Source organism: Pelodiscus sinensis, chromosome 6 (assembly GCF_052426305.1).
Source record: "Pelodiscus sinensis isolate ZL-2025 chromosome 6, ASM5242630v1, whole genome shotgun sequence".
NCBI lineage: Eukaryota > Metazoa > Chordata > Testudines > Trionychidae > Pelodiscus > Pelodiscus sinensis.
This window is the reverse complement of record NC_143057.1, coordinates 4577340-4593312: the sequence shown is the minus strand read 5'-3', so window position 1 is coordinate 4593312 and position 15973 is coordinate 4577340. Positions and strand designations below refer to the sequence as shown.

Genomic DNA, 15973 nt, shown 5'->3' with positions numbered 1-15973 from the left:
ACTGCCTGTATATTCAAAACTGCTTTATCAACAAAGGCAGATTAGTCAAATGAAAAATTTTCATAGGAAGCTTTCTGGTCCAAGATGCAATTTCTGATCAAAACCAGAGAGATAAGTCCCTTTCAAATAAAGGACTTGAACTAATTTTCCCCATATCCAAACAGTGCGCTAAGTCCACCCACCCCACTCCACCCCCAAGTTATTAGCAATTCCAGGGTGGGTTGGTCTGTATCTTTTTCACCTCAGTGCACAATGGGAATATTTCTGAAATCTCAAGATTTACAGAAGGAGAGAAAACTGTCATGCTCAGCAAATGTACTTGGCAAATGTACTGTGCAGTATAACACTTCCAAACTATTACATTCCACCCAGGATTAAAATCTATTTCATGGTTAGAGTGATGGGGCAGGAGAGGAATTTGCTTTATCCAAAAGATCTGCTCCATGGGCATTTTCAGGTATGACTAGTCTGTGGAAAAACTAGTTAGCCTTGAGACAACACAAACCTTAAAAACATGAGCTGGAGTCCAGTCTGCTACTGTCAACCCTAGTCTGACAAGGACTTATTCAGAGTTCAAACTATTGGCAAGAGAACAAACAAGCTGAAGCAAGCTTTTTAAGAAGACTTACAAGTTTGAGTTGTGAATTGTGTAGTCAGTGGGAAGTTGTTGGGGAACTCTGCTTCTTTGAACATTTTTATAGATTACTTTTTCCACCTCTAACTTGGAATGCTAAGAGAAGAAGAGCAACGTGGCTAGCACTGGAAGACAGAAGAATTAGCAAGTACCTAGCAGATGTGTAACATTTAAGACAAGCAATCAGCTAGGCTTCAATGTTAGGAATGCAGACTATGTAGGCAGCGGCAAATGTGTTTTAGTTAAGCTGAAAGTGGAATTGAAATGAAGTTTCCAAATTTTCAAAACACAGCACAAAGATGAATATAAAGAAATTTTATTTTTTTCAGATTTGTATCAAAGAAATAATACTCATGGCCAAGTCCTCTACAGACCGTATCTTCCTTATAAGCTTCTTTTAGTTTAAAATGCATGTACAAAATTGCACATGGCAGATTACAAAAATTAAATATGTAATCTCTTTGCATGTAAACAATTCCAGCACACGGATGAAAATTACATTCCAAAATGTCTAGCCCTCCATTAAAAAATATTCCCAACAAACTGCAATCTCTAGAGAGGCGCTAGTATTACAAACTGATCAGTATATTTCTAATTTATTATATGACACACAGGTGCACAAAAATAGAGCAAAAGGCAAGTCGCCTTTCTGTCTTAAGCATGTAAAACAGACCAAAATCCAAACTTGATCCTGTTTGAGTCCCTAACAAGGCTCCCAGTGCTGTCAATGGTAGCAGGCTTGAGACCTCTATTTTACTGATTGCAGTATGTTTTAATCTCCAGTTTCTTTAAAAAAACTACTGGCTACCATCACTCAGTAGGAACCAGGAGTATACTTGTAAACATGGATTTACCACTCAAGTCAATTATAAAATGTACAGTATCTCCTACACATAACTAAATAAAAACTGTTTTACATTTAATCAAGTGCAATTTATCAACCAATATTTTCCACTTTGACTAATTATTTTCATTCTAATATTACATAATCTGGAACAGCATTATAAAAAAAAACCGATATAATCCCCAGTTGCATTTTTATTAAGCCCTGTAGTTTAGTTTACCATGTTTGAAAGCCAATCTGTCAAAAATTAGCTTGGGTAGTGTGTTCTAACGAAAATAGAGAATTTGCAGTCAGAATGCAACCAAATTGGTTAGTTCTGCTTAAGATACACTAGCAGAATAGAAATTTACACACACAAATTCCAAAACTCCACCAGAAGCAGAAACCCTGAAGTGTTATTGAATCCAAACAAATTAGTTATTTTTAGGGGGAAAAAAATCTCAAATTTCTCATTCAACCAACTCCAAAACATAACTGTTCACATTTCAAAATCCCTTCTTGCATGGAGGTTCTCAATTAGTGAATTTAACAAGACAAGTACGGAGGTACAAAAAATACAGCTTAGAATAACTGGGGGGAAAATCCACCACCATCCATGGATGGCTGAACAAAGCAGCTTCAAAGTGAAATCTGGGATGCGTTGCTTAGGTGTACGAACTACTTTTCTTAACGTTTGGGTTTGAATGCATGGATTCCAATGGTCCAGCTACATGGAAGAACATAGTTTGGGATTCTAGGTTCTACACCACTGATTTTTGTGTACCCTTTTGCTTTTGAACAGCACTGTGGTGGCGGGGCTGCTAGTGGCTATCCAGAGGGAATGCTTTGATCCCCTTTTGCTTGTAGGTAAAGTGATACTGTGCCTTGGAATGGACTCAAGTAGCAGTTAAACTTTTCAACTTGAAGCTCTGTTGAGGCTAACGATAGATTTTTTCCCCCATACGATAAAGAACTTTCAGGGCTCTATCCAGCCTATCACTTCCATAGCACCTAACCCGTAACGGCTGGGTCACTGAAGTAGGCTTAGGGAGCCACACGCAACCCAAAATACCTTCCTCCACTTTGCCTTTCCAAAATACATCAGTATTTCTGGCATGTGCCTGCCCAAACCTGTTCCCTTCTGGACAGAGTCAGACTCCAGCCAGCTCAGCAGCAGCAGTGTGACTCTCAGGTTGACAGCAGGGATGTTCCCATTCTAACGCAGGTAGCTTTTTCAGCCCAGGAAGACATTTCAGAGTGAGCACGGCAACTGACACCCCGCCCACGAACCAGAGCTTGTCCAGCAGCAGCTGGTTCCTTCCTCCTTCTGTTCCTCACCCGGCTCCCAAACCAGCAGAAGTGAGAGCGCTCGCACTCCAAACTGGTGAGAGTTCAGGTGAGCCTGAATGGGAAGCGACTGCAGGCTGAGAGAGGCAGACTTCAGAAAGCTGGAGCAGCGGAAATGCTTAGACCCAACACATACAGTTGCGATGCAGCTACACTTGAGGAGGCTCCATCGCTTAAGCTCTTCGTCCTCACACGAACCCTACAACTGCCTAGGAGGGAATGACTTCTCCCTGCCCGACTGCTGGGCCTGTTTCTCAATTTAGTCAGGGAAGGCACAGAATTTCAGTTGACTATAACCCTTCGATTTCCTCTCATCACATCATGCAAACCTGCCTATTCTTAAGCAGCACATGTGAAACTCGATCACTTCATCAATATAATATTAAGGACGAGAAAGACAGCTCAAACTGGTTCTTCATATGCCAGAACTACCCTAAACAGGTCTTCATAATACCCACTATTTGCAAGTCAGTAGTTCCCTAGAGATGATTTTTCAATGGGTGGTGGCATTAATAAAGCCAGATACTTCAAATCTTTTAAATACACAGGAACACCCAAGGGACGAGGAAAAACTTGTTTTTCTCTAGCCAATCTTCAACTGGAGATTTGCTATTTTTTTAAATTAAGTCAGGAGAGTACACCCTTTTGGAGTTTGTCCTTACTACATATTTCTCTTAACTGCAGATCAAAGAGTTCTGCTTCAGCTGGTTCTATCCAAACTCAGAAATCTCACTTGATTTCATTTGTGTGGTGGTTACCACGGCTATAAATAAATAGACTGTGAAATTACCAGTCACAAGGCTAGGAAGGGCAGACTTTCCAGGGAAGTTTGGTAAACATTTAAATGAGCAACACAAGCTCCTGACTAAATATTTTTGTATTTGCACCCAATACAGAAAACGTTCACTAAAATTGATTGTCAAGTGTGCCAGAGAAAAGACAGAAAGACGAGTCAAAGATTATTTCGTGGCTATTTTTTGCAGATGGTTTCCTTCCCCAAAATGATATTTCAAAATAGCACATCACATCAATATTATTAATATATCATTAATATATTCCCAACATACTGGAATACAGAGTACCATACTGCTTACCACAAGCAGCCTCCAAGGACTCCTGGGTGCTGTATTAGTTATGAGTCAGGAACTAGAACAAAATGTTCTGAGTTAGTAGTGCTCTAATGCACCAGGAGTGTTTGAGGGGACTGAACAGATGCAATCTTGCAGAGTCCAGGTAAGACAGAGGTCCCGCTTGCTTGAGGTCAAGAGATGATGTAATCTTGGCTCTAGAATAGTGGGAATAAAATAACGACTATGATAGTGTTAAACAAACCTACCACAGACATTACCTCCCCATCATTTTAGAGAATCTTCTGCTGGTGATGGATATTAAAAAGGAAAAGTTTAACAGTGAAATCTAGAACCTCGTATTTGAGTCTACTCAGTTTTCAGTTCTTTTTGCAGAGTGCCCTGTGTGATGGGGAAAGATAGAATCATGCTAATAAAACCTGAACTATTAAGAGAGTGAATTAAGTAAGCTATTCCAAGAGCCAGTAAGTATCTACTATATGCCACACCATCACCTTCTTATATAGTTTTTCTTACAGAAAACTGAAGATTTTTTTTTAAAACCTGGACTCTCAAATCCCTTTACTGGTTGAACCTCTCTAGTCCAGCACTCTCTGGCTTAGAGAGTCCACGGCCAGGCATGATTTTAGTTAGCCAGATGTCCACTTATGAGTGTGGCCAAGTTTCCTGGGGTCCCATAGTTTGTTTATAGCCACCAGATCTGGCTCAGTGTTCTGGGTTGTGATTTAGCTCTATTTACCCCTAAGGCTATGTCTAGACTGCAAGCCTCTTTCAAAAGATACTTTCGAAAGAGCCTCTTTCGAAAGAAAGCGTCTAGACTGCACGCGGAACTTTCGAAAGAGCAAGCCGCTTTTTCGAAAGAAAGCATCCAGTGAGTCTGGATGCTGTCTTTCGAAGAAGCCCTATTTACATTCAAGAATGCCTTCTTTCGAAAGAAGCACTTTCGAAAGAAGGCGTTCTTCCTCGTGAAATGAGGTTTACCGCCGTCAAAAGAAAAGCCGCGTTCTTTCGATTTAATTTCGAAAGAACGCGGCTGCAGTCTAGACGCAGGTGAAGTTTTTTCGGAAAAAGGCTACTTTTCCCGAAAAAACCCCTGAGTCTGGACACAGCCTAAGTGTCTTCTAAGAGCCCAGTAAGCAGGGGAAGCATTAGTAATGGTGCTAGACAGTATTGACCTCCCATGGTCCAGCAAATTCTCTGGTTTGGCACCAGTCAGGTCCAGAGGGTGCCAGACTAGAAAGGTTCAACCAATACTTGTAAAGCCATCCTCCTTAAACTTACTCTACGGGGCTCAGTAACAATCATGAAATCTACTTTGTCCTGCAAAAGCCAAATATTGAACCTTAAGATTGTGACTTTTAGGTAAAGACAGAAGCGCTGTGTTCCCTATTCGGGCATCTCCTCTTTCCACAGATAAACTTCTATTCCTAGCCCTATAGCATGGAAAGATAACCTGACTTTACAGTATGATGTATACAAAAATTATCCCTGGTTCAAGACTGTATTTTGCCCATGCTGGCTGGGCCTCAAGGCTAAAAGTGATTTTTGGGGGGAAGGGCGTAAGAGGTGGAGATGGAGATTCCACATAATTCTGAAAGTTTCAACTGTTGGTTGTCAAATGTGTGAAAAATTGGACCATTCCATTTTGATGCAGAGATGAACTCTACTAAAAATTTCTGGCCTTTAACATATTTCAGCTTTCTTCATTTGAGAGGCAGAACACAGAACAGTACCTATCTCAGTGATGTTGAGAAATTTAATGAAGTTTATATAATTTCACTTAATTACGCTCAGATAAGAGAAGGGTGTGCAAGATCCTCAAGAACTCTAGACACAAAATCTTAAATACTAGAGGGTTTTTTTTGCTTTAGGGAGCCAGTCATTCAAGCAGGTATCAGAGTACAAATACTTACCCTACCTGTGCAAAGTGAACTGCTGTCTGTGTAAATTTATCTTTTAGGCTACATCTACACTACGAGTTTTTTCGGCAAAAAATGCACTAATGAAGGACTTCTTAACTGCGACATCATTAGCATAGTTTCTGCCCTTTCTTTTTGCTCAAGGGGCTTTGGCACAAAAAGAAGCAGTGTGAACGTTTCCTCTCTGCGCAAAAAACCCATTTGTGCAAGATCCTTATGCCTGTCCCGGAGAGGCATAAGGATCTTGCACAAAACGGGGTTTTTGTGCAAAAAGGAAACGGCAGAAAATATGCTAATGAAGTTGCAACTCATGCTAATGAGTCCCTCATCAAGTTTTTTTTGGCCAAAAAACCTTGCAGACATAGCCTTACCGCGTTTTATCAGAACTACAGTGAACTATAATGCCAAAGCATATCTACAGTAGCCATTATGTACTAATTGTTTTTTATTAGCAGCTTTCCATAGGCAACAATGTGCACTATTGGTAGAAATAGTTGATTGAATTCACAGCTATGCACATTGTGAATATGTATTTTTTTCATTGTATTTAAAAAAAACCAAACACTGGGAGACAATGACTTTAGTGCTAATTCACAACAGCCATTGTTTACAGTGATCTTCCATTTGGTATTCAGCACATACAGCCATGGACTCTAATGCTCAAAATGTAGCAATGGTAAATGGCATTTAAAAATAACCATCTTTCTGTAGCATCAGTTCTGAACTGCCTCTTGGAAGAAATGCTGTTTGGCAGAATTTTTAAAAGTGGTCCTGCAATCTCAGCAAGATTTAGCATAATTTTAAATAGCTTACATTTTATTATTTGATTGCTGGAGTATGGGGGTGGTTTGTTTGGATTGCTGGAATATGGTATGTTTTGTGAGTTTTGCTACATACTTTGCTGTCATGTTCATTACATTTGAAGGAGCTGCAGTTCCTTTAAATTTGTATTCCGGGATCGGCAGATTAGATAAAATATTTAGTTCTTGCTTTGAACGCTCAGATATTTGCATGCTTTAATCAGATTTGTTAGCTACTCTGGCACTGATAAATGACATCTGAGCTGAAAGGATAATACTTAAAGGCACAGATATGGCACAAGAAACTGCATGACTTTAGAATTAATTATGGCTGGAGACAAAAGTAAGTATTTTTTGCATTCATAGTATTTGTTTTTGTCAACACTTTGATGAAGTGACTTTCAAGTTTTCCAGACTACTGTACCCCTCCCTTTCAGAAGTCTGATTTGTCTTGTGTGCCCCCAAGTTTCAACTCAAACGAGTTGTTCACAAAACCAAACATACAAATTCAAGAGTATCACAGCAGTTACTGAAAAATGGATAACTTTCTCACTGTTACTATATAATTATAAAATCAACTGGAATATAAATGTGTATATATTATAGTGTGATATTTGAACCCGTTTTTTATTGGTGAGCATGTGTCTTACCTTTAAGGGGGCCGATCTTGCAACAATCCTATACCTGTCTTTCAACCTCCAGCTAGATGAGTTGAGTACCACATGGAAGACCTCTGTTTATCACCAGCGTATGCCCACCTCTGGTTCAGGACCACTGACTTAGTTCACAGGTCCATTTTCAAAGGACATAGCTAGTGCCACCAGCTTGGGTTGCTTCCAAAGGTTTCAGTATGCCAATTCTCAGTAGCAATGTGGATTTTGATTCCTTGGCACACACCCTCACCCTCTGCTTGCATAAGATGTTTCAACCTATCAGGAGAGTTAAATTTTAGGCCTCTCTTTTTGTATGCAAACTTCAGAAGCAGCTTAGAAAGAGTGTCCAGCAAGCAGCCCTGTCAAACAGGGACCAGAGGAGCTAAAAGGTCAATCTAAAGCGGTTTTGGAAGACATCCAAAGTGTAAAAGTTTAAGTTAAATCTTTTTGGATCTGTGTCCCATTAGCACACAGGATCTCTCTTGCACTCTTTTCCCCTCCTGTTTTCTGAAACCTGGGTAACCAGCACTTGCCATGCAAGGTCCCACAGTGCAAAAGAAAATTACGTTCCTGCCATCATCTTTCGTTTCTTTGCTTGATAAGTTGAGTGGCACAAACAGGATGCATGTCATTTCACAGCAGAGCTGCCTGGCATGATAGCAAGAACCTGAGTGGCAGAAGATTGCTTAGGAGTTTAACACACACTGTCCTCCAAAACAAAATATAGCTTTCCTACTAAATGCAACATTTTCACTCTGATCATTGAGACTTGCCATAAACTCTTATTTCATTGGCAACTTTCTTCTAAGAGGCAATTGGAACAAAGATTGCTGAAATACTATAGTTCAGAGAAGATGTAAGAGGTTTCTTTGGTGTATCACAGAAGTAGCTGTCATGTAATTAGTATCACAGAGTTAGGACTTATTGTAATTGTACCTAAGGCTGCATTACAGTCAGTACTTGTAGGATTATCTTCACATGCACTGAAAGCCGCCCAGTCAAGACTTGACTTTCCTTTGCTCATGTTGTTCTTTCTACATGTTTTTAAAAGAGAGGATTCCTGCTAGATTCTGTAAACCTGAAAAGCCTATCTGGTCTCTGCACTCAATGCTGATAACATCATCTGATCACCAAGGATGAGAGTATGTAACAGTCAGGTAATTGTGTTGGTCATATTACTATTTAACCAACTAACAATACTTGGCAATGGCAATGTTATGGCATAAACTGAGTTGTCAAATGTGCACTTGGCTTCAATGATAAAAGAAAGAAAATCAGAAAACCCTGTGAAATAAAGTGAAACTTCTAGAGACGGTAGTTACAGGGATAAACAAAGATGGTGAAAAAAGTAGAACAAAACAGATGACCAAGTCAGCAGACCCTGATAAAATTCCCTGAAGAAACGGGGAGGGGAGGGGGCGGGAGGAGCGCGGACGCGGCTGTGTCATGTGTCACTTGAAATTACAACAGGACTCCTTGTTTTCTTCTGAAGAAAGAGCAAAGGAAGTTACAGAAACTTTAAAAATAACTGTCAAGAAAAAAAATGTTGTCACAACTTTAGGAATAGGAAGGAAAAAAACCACAAAACTGCAAACGGAGTAGGAATTTTAGGTATGTAGAATTGCTCAAGGTTTAACTCAATATTTGTGCCTTGAAAAGCCATCCCATACTCTTGGAAAAATGGCATAGGATCTTTAGTGCAACAGACTATGTCTACACTATGGGGACTACAGTGTGCCATAGCTACAGCCCTGAAGCTGTGTGGACATAATGCTGTAGTCTAGATACAGTACTGTCCTGAAATGGGTTTTCCCTGGCATTCTCTAGGAACTCTACTTCCCTGAGAGATGGTAGCTAGGTTAATAGAACTGTTTGTCCATCAACCTAGCAGCTGTGTCTGTACCAGAAGTTAAGTTGGTATAATTACAGAGTTCACAAGTGTGGATTTTTCACTCCCACAAGAGCCATAGCTATGTCACCTAAATGTTAAGTGCAGCCCAGGCCATAGTCAAAACGCTGCCTTTATGCCTCTTCTGGCAGACAGATCCTCCAAAACAACAGTGCATCCCAATAACGTAGAGGGACATTAGCTGAGGACTGGATTATGAGAGAAGAATGCCAGGTACTTATTTACCAACATCACAATTCACTTAGTCTTTTTACTCTTTTCCTAAAAAAAAGAAGGGGAAATAGAACTGGGACAAAATGAGCATCTAATTCCCTAAACCGCACATTTATCTGGCCTCATCCATAGGCCTCATCCTTGACCTAAGTTACGCAACTTCAGATACGTGAATAAAGTAGCTGAAGTTGATGTACTCAGAGGTCTGCTTGCTATGGTATCTTTACCATGGGTAAGTTGACAGATGCTCTCCTGTCAATTCTGCTTACACGTCTCATGTTGGTGGTGTGCCAGAGTTGAGAGGAAAGCCCTCGGTGGTTTATTTATCGCTTCTATGCTAGATGGATAATTCGACCCCCGCTTGATCGATCACAGCCCTTCGATCCAGGCCGTAGTGAAGACATGCTCTCAGAATATCAGTGGTGTTTGAATTCTGCACCTAAGCCAGACAGTTTCTATCCAAAAGTAGAGGAACAAAACCCATTATGGAACCATGTAACAACCATGCTGATGTGTTAGGCCAGCTTATGAAACTAGAAGTTGTCGCTACACATTGAGGGGAATGAATTAAACAGCTCTTCTAATAAAGGAACCACAAATTACTAACAGCGGAACAGTTTTCCGCTGTAGATCAGTTGCCGATAGCTCCCACTCCCTATCCAAAAAAAAGCAGGATCGAATAGGAATTCCTACCCACCAATCCAACCAAGAGATGTTGGATTCAACACTAAATTAGAATATCTAGTGAATCACCACCACCTTCCTCTAGCACCTAGATACAACAACATTCCAAACTTAAGTAAGGACATGGGCAGTAAATATTACTGACTTTAGCGCAAAATAACACATTTGTATTCTAGATCTAAAGAAAGTGTCAACGCACCTGAAAACAAATTTGTTGATGAGAAATGCAAAACAGTAGCACACAGGCACAGTGACCATGAGAGATTAGAGGAACAGTCTGGAAAACAGTGCAAGACGGATTAGAAGTGATGAAAAACGGTATGAAGAAATTTTCGCTTGAACAGCCAATATCGGGAATGAGTGTGAAGAAAGCAGATACAAGTCTCGGTGGATGCAAAAAATCTTCAAAGTCCTAGAGCCTCATTTAAAGTCAACTGACTTTTAATGAGAGTTAGGGTTCTAAATGCCTATCACTTTTGAAAATAGAATATACGTACCCAAATCACTTAAGTGGTGATTTTTCAAAGACAATGCTGGGCCCCATCCTACAAGTGGATCTGCTTGTGCTGAGTATGGGCAGATCCAGGATCAGGGCCTTAGTCCAGACAGGGTTTCTCGTTGAGTGGACCTTCGGAGTTTATGCTTAAGTCAAAATGTAATTGTATCAAGCCACAGGACTTAATAAACCTTGATTTGCAGAACTGTTCAAAACATGCAAATTGTAGTAAAAAAAGCAAAACTGCTCATAACATGGTCTTTGCTATTTATCCAGAACATCCCAAAAATAGCAAGAATTAAGTCTAAACAGAGGAAACCATTCCTTTTCTACTCCTTAGAAGTAAAATCTAAGCAAAAATAAATAAATCACACTGGACTCTTTCCATCCAGAAATACATTTCATATTCTGACTTTTGACCCTTCCCCTCCCTAGACAACTAGAAAAATGTCTGTAGAATAAAATAGAACAAGAAAATATTATTTACATATTTCTTCTGAAAAAATAAATCTAGCTCTCCATTATGTTTCTATGATTTAGTCAAACATAATGCAATGGAGTTACCATAATAACAGAGCTAAAAAAACCCTAATCTTCTGAGCCCTTTTTTGGACAGCACTGAATTGTTACTGAACCCAATAAAGAGCAAGCAGAACTGGAATGTACACAGTAAAAGAAAAGGCATAAATGCAGCTTTTCTGTCAAGCTAATTTCTCCCACTAGTATGCATGTGCTATAAAAATAAGGTTTAGGTGACATCCAAAAGTTTCAAGTTTCAATAAATAAATATATTTATCAATGCCCCATGTTTGCACTGGCACAAGAAATAATATGGAGCTTATGATAAGAGTATTTTCTTACAGCTGAACCTGTCATTAAATAGGATTCCTTCTAACCTAAGTTGTGTGGCAGAATCTCTCTCAGCGAAGGCTAGATTTAAAACTAGGCCCATTCAAGTGCTTTACTTGCAGGGCTTCCCTATCAGCTGCAAATGAAAAGCTGCTCTGCAGCAATACAATCTTAAAAAATTCCTTTCACTGCTAAGAAAGAAATACACTGCCACATTTTGTTTTATACACACACACACAGACACACACTTTTTTTTTTAAAAAAAAATGTAGAATTTGAGCTTTTTCAAGCTGGGAATAGACAACTCTGAATCAAGCCCCGCTCCAGGGGGGTTAGAAAGAACGCCTCTAGCAGGGAAATAAAGTGGACTCTTTGTGTAAACAGCGATTCTTTCAGTCCTGGGAAAGCTGCAGGGCGCGCACACCAGCCCCTTGCCTGGGAACTAGCCGCGCTCAGCCGGCGTGGCGCGCAGCGTGGCTCCCCCTCGCCTCCCTTCCAGCAGCTATGGGGAGCCCGTCAGTCTCGCATCCTCCCAGGCACCTCGGGGAAGGCGGGCGGGCTTCAGCAGGCGCTGGTCTGCGGCGCGGCGGGCTCGGGCGGGCCCTCGGGCGGCGCGGCGGGCGGCCCGGCGGCGGCGCTGATGTGGCAGCCGCTGGAGAGGTGGCTGCGCACGCGGCCCTGCAGCTGGCTGACCTGGGCGCGCAGCAGGCTGGCGGTGGCGGCCAGCTCGGCGTTCTGCCCCTTGAGCGCCTTCACCTTCTCCTCCAGCCGCGCGATGCGCTCCAGCTTGCGCCGCCGGCACTTGGAGGCCGCGATGCGGTTGCGCAGCCGCTTGCGCTCGGCCTTCAGCCGCTCCTGGCTCTCGGCGTCCAGCGGCGACAGCGAGGGCGGCGTCGGGGCGCCGCTGCCGGCCTCGCCCGGCGGGGCCGCCTCGGGCACAGTCTGCGGCTCCTCCAGGGCCCTGGCGGCGCCGGGCACGGGCAGGCGGCCCAGCCCCGGCGGCGGGGCGGGCGAGAAGGGCAGGCCGGGCGGCGGGGCGGCCGAGTAGGAGCCCGCCGGGCTGAGCGGCCCGGCCGGGTTGAAGCTGCCGAGGTTGGTGTAGACGGCGGGCGGGTCGCTGGGCGGGCGGGCCGGGCCGCAGGGCGCCGGGGAGAGCGGCGCCGCCAGCAGCTGGTTCTGCTTGTGCAGGTCGGCCAGGGCCTTGACGAAGCCGTCGGCGAAGCCCTCCTGCTCCTGCGTCACCGGCTGCCGGTAGAGGAAGGGCCCGGCCGCGGGGGGCGGCGCCGGCGGGGCGGCGCAGGGGCTGGCGGGGCCCAGGCCCGGGCCGCCCTGGATCAGCAGCTGCTCTAGGTCCGCCGCGGGCGGCAGCTTCAGCAGCGGCAGCTCCGCCGAGGACCCGGCCGCCAGCAGAGCCGCTTCCGGGCCGCCCCTGCCGCCGGCTCCTCCCCCGCGGCCGAGCCCGGGGGCGCCGCGGCGGGGCTGAGCCTGAGCGCGGCGGGGCTGCGGGCGCTGCCGCCGGGCGGCCGGAGCGGGAAGGAGCCCGGCAGCGCCAAGGGGCCCGCCAGCTCCCGCTTCTTACCGGCCCCGAGCAGCAGCTTGTGCCCCGCCGCCTCCTGTCCGGGGCCGCCGAAGCCGGGCAGCGGGACGAAGTCGGGCAGCAGCTCCAGCCCCTCCTCGGGGTAGAACGGGGCCTCCATCTTCACCGCCGCCCGGCCGCTGCGGCCGCCGCTCATCCTGCCCGCCCGCCCGGCCAGGGGGCCCGCCCCGCCTCCGGCCGCAGCGGGAGCAAGGGGAGCCCCCGCGGGGGCTGCGGGAGCGTGCGCTCGCCGGGGGCGTCTGGGGGGCCCTCCGCCCGCCGCAGCCCTGCGCCCGGGGGTCCGCGATGGAGGTGGCGGGGGCCGGGCTCACCCCTGGCAGGCGGGTCGGCTCCCCCCGGGGGCAGCGGCAGCCTCCTCCGCCGCCCAGGGCTCCGCGCCTTCGGCTTGTGGCATTTACCGAAACTCCTACAGGGGAACTGATGTCAAACCCCCTCCCAGCGGCAGCGCCGCCTTCGCGCCCGCTCTCCCCGCCCCTCCGCCGGCCGCGGCGCGCTCTCCCTCCCGCCTGGGCATGGGAGCGCACACGGCTCCGCGCTGGCAGCTGCCCACACGCCCGCCCACGCTCCCTCGCTGCGGGCTGCACAGCGACGCCAGCTGGGAAAAGGGGCTGGGTCAGAGCGCTGCCCCTTGCCGCGAGCGGAGACTGTGTGCGGGCTGGGGTGGGGTCGCGCCCCATCGCCTTCGCGCCCCGCACAGGCTGGGGCGTGAGTCCCTGCCTGTAACGCGCACCTTTCCAAACTCCGTAGCCTGCCTCTGAGCCCGTCTGCATCCCTCTAGAGTCCCAAGGAGAAACCCAAGGAACAGACCGACCCACGGCCAGTGGCGGGGGACCGTAGGGCTGAAATAATCGCCCCCATCTGACTTTCTTTGCAGAGAGTACGCCAAGGAAACGCGCAGGTTGCATAATTAAGCGCTGAAACATCAGGACGTGCCAGATTAAAATTTTCATCTGCCACCATAACTCTGCCTGTTGCCCTCACACCGACTTTAATTACCTGCTTTGTTGTGTCTCAACACAGCCTCTCAGATTTCCACTAACCTTGCAAAGGGCATTTTGGAAAGTTTATAGGGAATGAGGCAGTGCAGTGCAGCTGCACTCCCCTAGCAGATCAGGTAAAGTGTACAGTGAAACAGGCTAAGGCGGTGCAGAATACCTAGCCTTAGCCAGTGTGTATATTGTATGCAACTGACCGATGAATTCTTTACTATACTCAGGGTACAACAAAATATAGCAGAAAATGCTAAATGTGTGTTCAAGGTTGTGTTTAGTGGGGAAGTAGGTACTTTTGAGCTGTAGGAAAACGGTGTCCTCAGTTACTAGGATGGGGAGGGGAGTTACCATTATTTACAATCTCTATTTAAAATTCCTTGGGTCAGGGGGACTGATGTGGCCCTGACCAAACTGTTGATAGCTCCTTGTGAGCCACTGTTTACCATCCTTAGCTGGCTGAATGAATGAACCTCAAGTCTTTGTGACCCACCCATTTAATATTAGGGATGTAAGATTCCATTAAAAATGTTAACCAAGTTAAACTACATGTTTAATTAACTGACCTGTGACTGGGAGGGTGGGGGGCATTGGAGCAGCTCCCCATCCATGGCAGGGCATGGTGGGCCCAGCCATGGATAGAGGGCTGCTCCCGGCCAGGCGGGGTGCAGGTTAACCAGTTTTCCTTGTAAGCAGGCTAGTTAGGCAATGCTTTACATCTCTAATTAATATACCAATTCTTTATTTCCCTATGATCCACCGACCCCTACCACCAGAAATCCCTCCTTCCTTGCTTCCCATCACATTTCCTCTAGTCATTGGGCTTCTTGGCATAGTTCATTGCTTTTGGCCTAGAGGAGGCTGGCTGGTTGAGCGTCTCCGTAGCCACATGGCTTACATTACCACACATCTCTGGAGTGTTTGACTATGCTGCTGTACCTCTCCTCCCACTGTTCAGTCCTGAAAAAGTGTGGGTGGGTGGGTGGGTGGGGGGGGGGGAGGAGGAACTGAAAGACAGGAACAGTGGTGGGTAACCTGTGGCCCAATGGGGTTCTGTGTGTGGCCCACAACAAATTTTACTGTTGCCCATGGCAAGATTGCCAGATTCAGCTGTTTTCTGTGGGCATAAGTTGTCCCCCTGCTCCTATGTATTACTAAAATGACATGCACAGGTATTCACTGTCTTTTTTCTCCCCTTTTTCCCCCTCCTCCCCCTCCCTTATTTATTCTTGGATCTGGACTTTCAATACTCCAGTCATCTGAAGAAGTGAGCCCATGAAAGCTCATGATACAATCGACATGTTTTGTTAGTCGTTAAGGTTTAGACTTACAGACTATGCATTTACGTTTTTTTTATGCATGGGTAGGTGAAGCGAGGTGTGCGCAGTTGCATGCACTGACTGTGAAAGCCCTGCACACCCACTGCATCCAATCAAAGTGCTGCTAGAGTCCACTTGGCACACCCCACAAATTCTAGGTAGACAAGTGCAGTTACCAAAATCTCCCCTATCTTGGGAGACCAGGTGGATTACAACAAATCTGCAGCGCACTCAGCTGAAGGAGGGCCGCTCATGCAGCCGGGTCAGGAGCCTAGGCTGCCCCTCCCTGGGCAAGAAGGAGCCCTGGCCTGCCTGATCTTTCCCACCTCACCCAGGGCAGAGAGCAGCCCTAGTAGCTGCAGGGGAAGGGGCAGAATTTCTGGTCAAAGGCAATGGAGCGAGACTCCGCAGCAATGAAGCAGTCTGGACACCGCCTGCTGGCGCACGCTGGAAGCACAGGGACTCTGCTATCCAGATGTGTGAGCGAAGGGAGGCGGGGCAAAGGAGAAGGCGGAAGCTGGGCGAATGGGGCCCCGCGCCACACGCGGAGCCTCGGCGCCTATTGGTGGGCTGCGCGAAAAGGTTCCACCCCCGCGGAGGGGAACGGCCAATGGAGGCGAGCGAGGCACTGGTATCGCGAGAGTTCACCTGAA

The 15973-nt window shown here is 46.0% G+C and overlaps 1 protein-coding gene across 1 annotated transcript; it reads right to left on the bottom strand.

Annotated features, from left to right (window-relative positions):
- Positions 1 to 934: 934 nt before the first annotated feature.
- On the bottom strand, positions 935 to 15860 carry LOC142829786 (transcription factor JunD-like). The gene is given in 3 exon segments (XM_075931323.2): positions 935 to 4089; positions 10270 to 12866; positions 12869 to 15860. Coding segments are annotated over 2 exon segments (1170 nt in total). The 5' UTR covers positions 13149 to 15860; the 3' UTR covers positions 935 to 4089; positions 10270 to 11976.
- Positions 15861 to 15973: the final 113 nt, after the last annotated feature.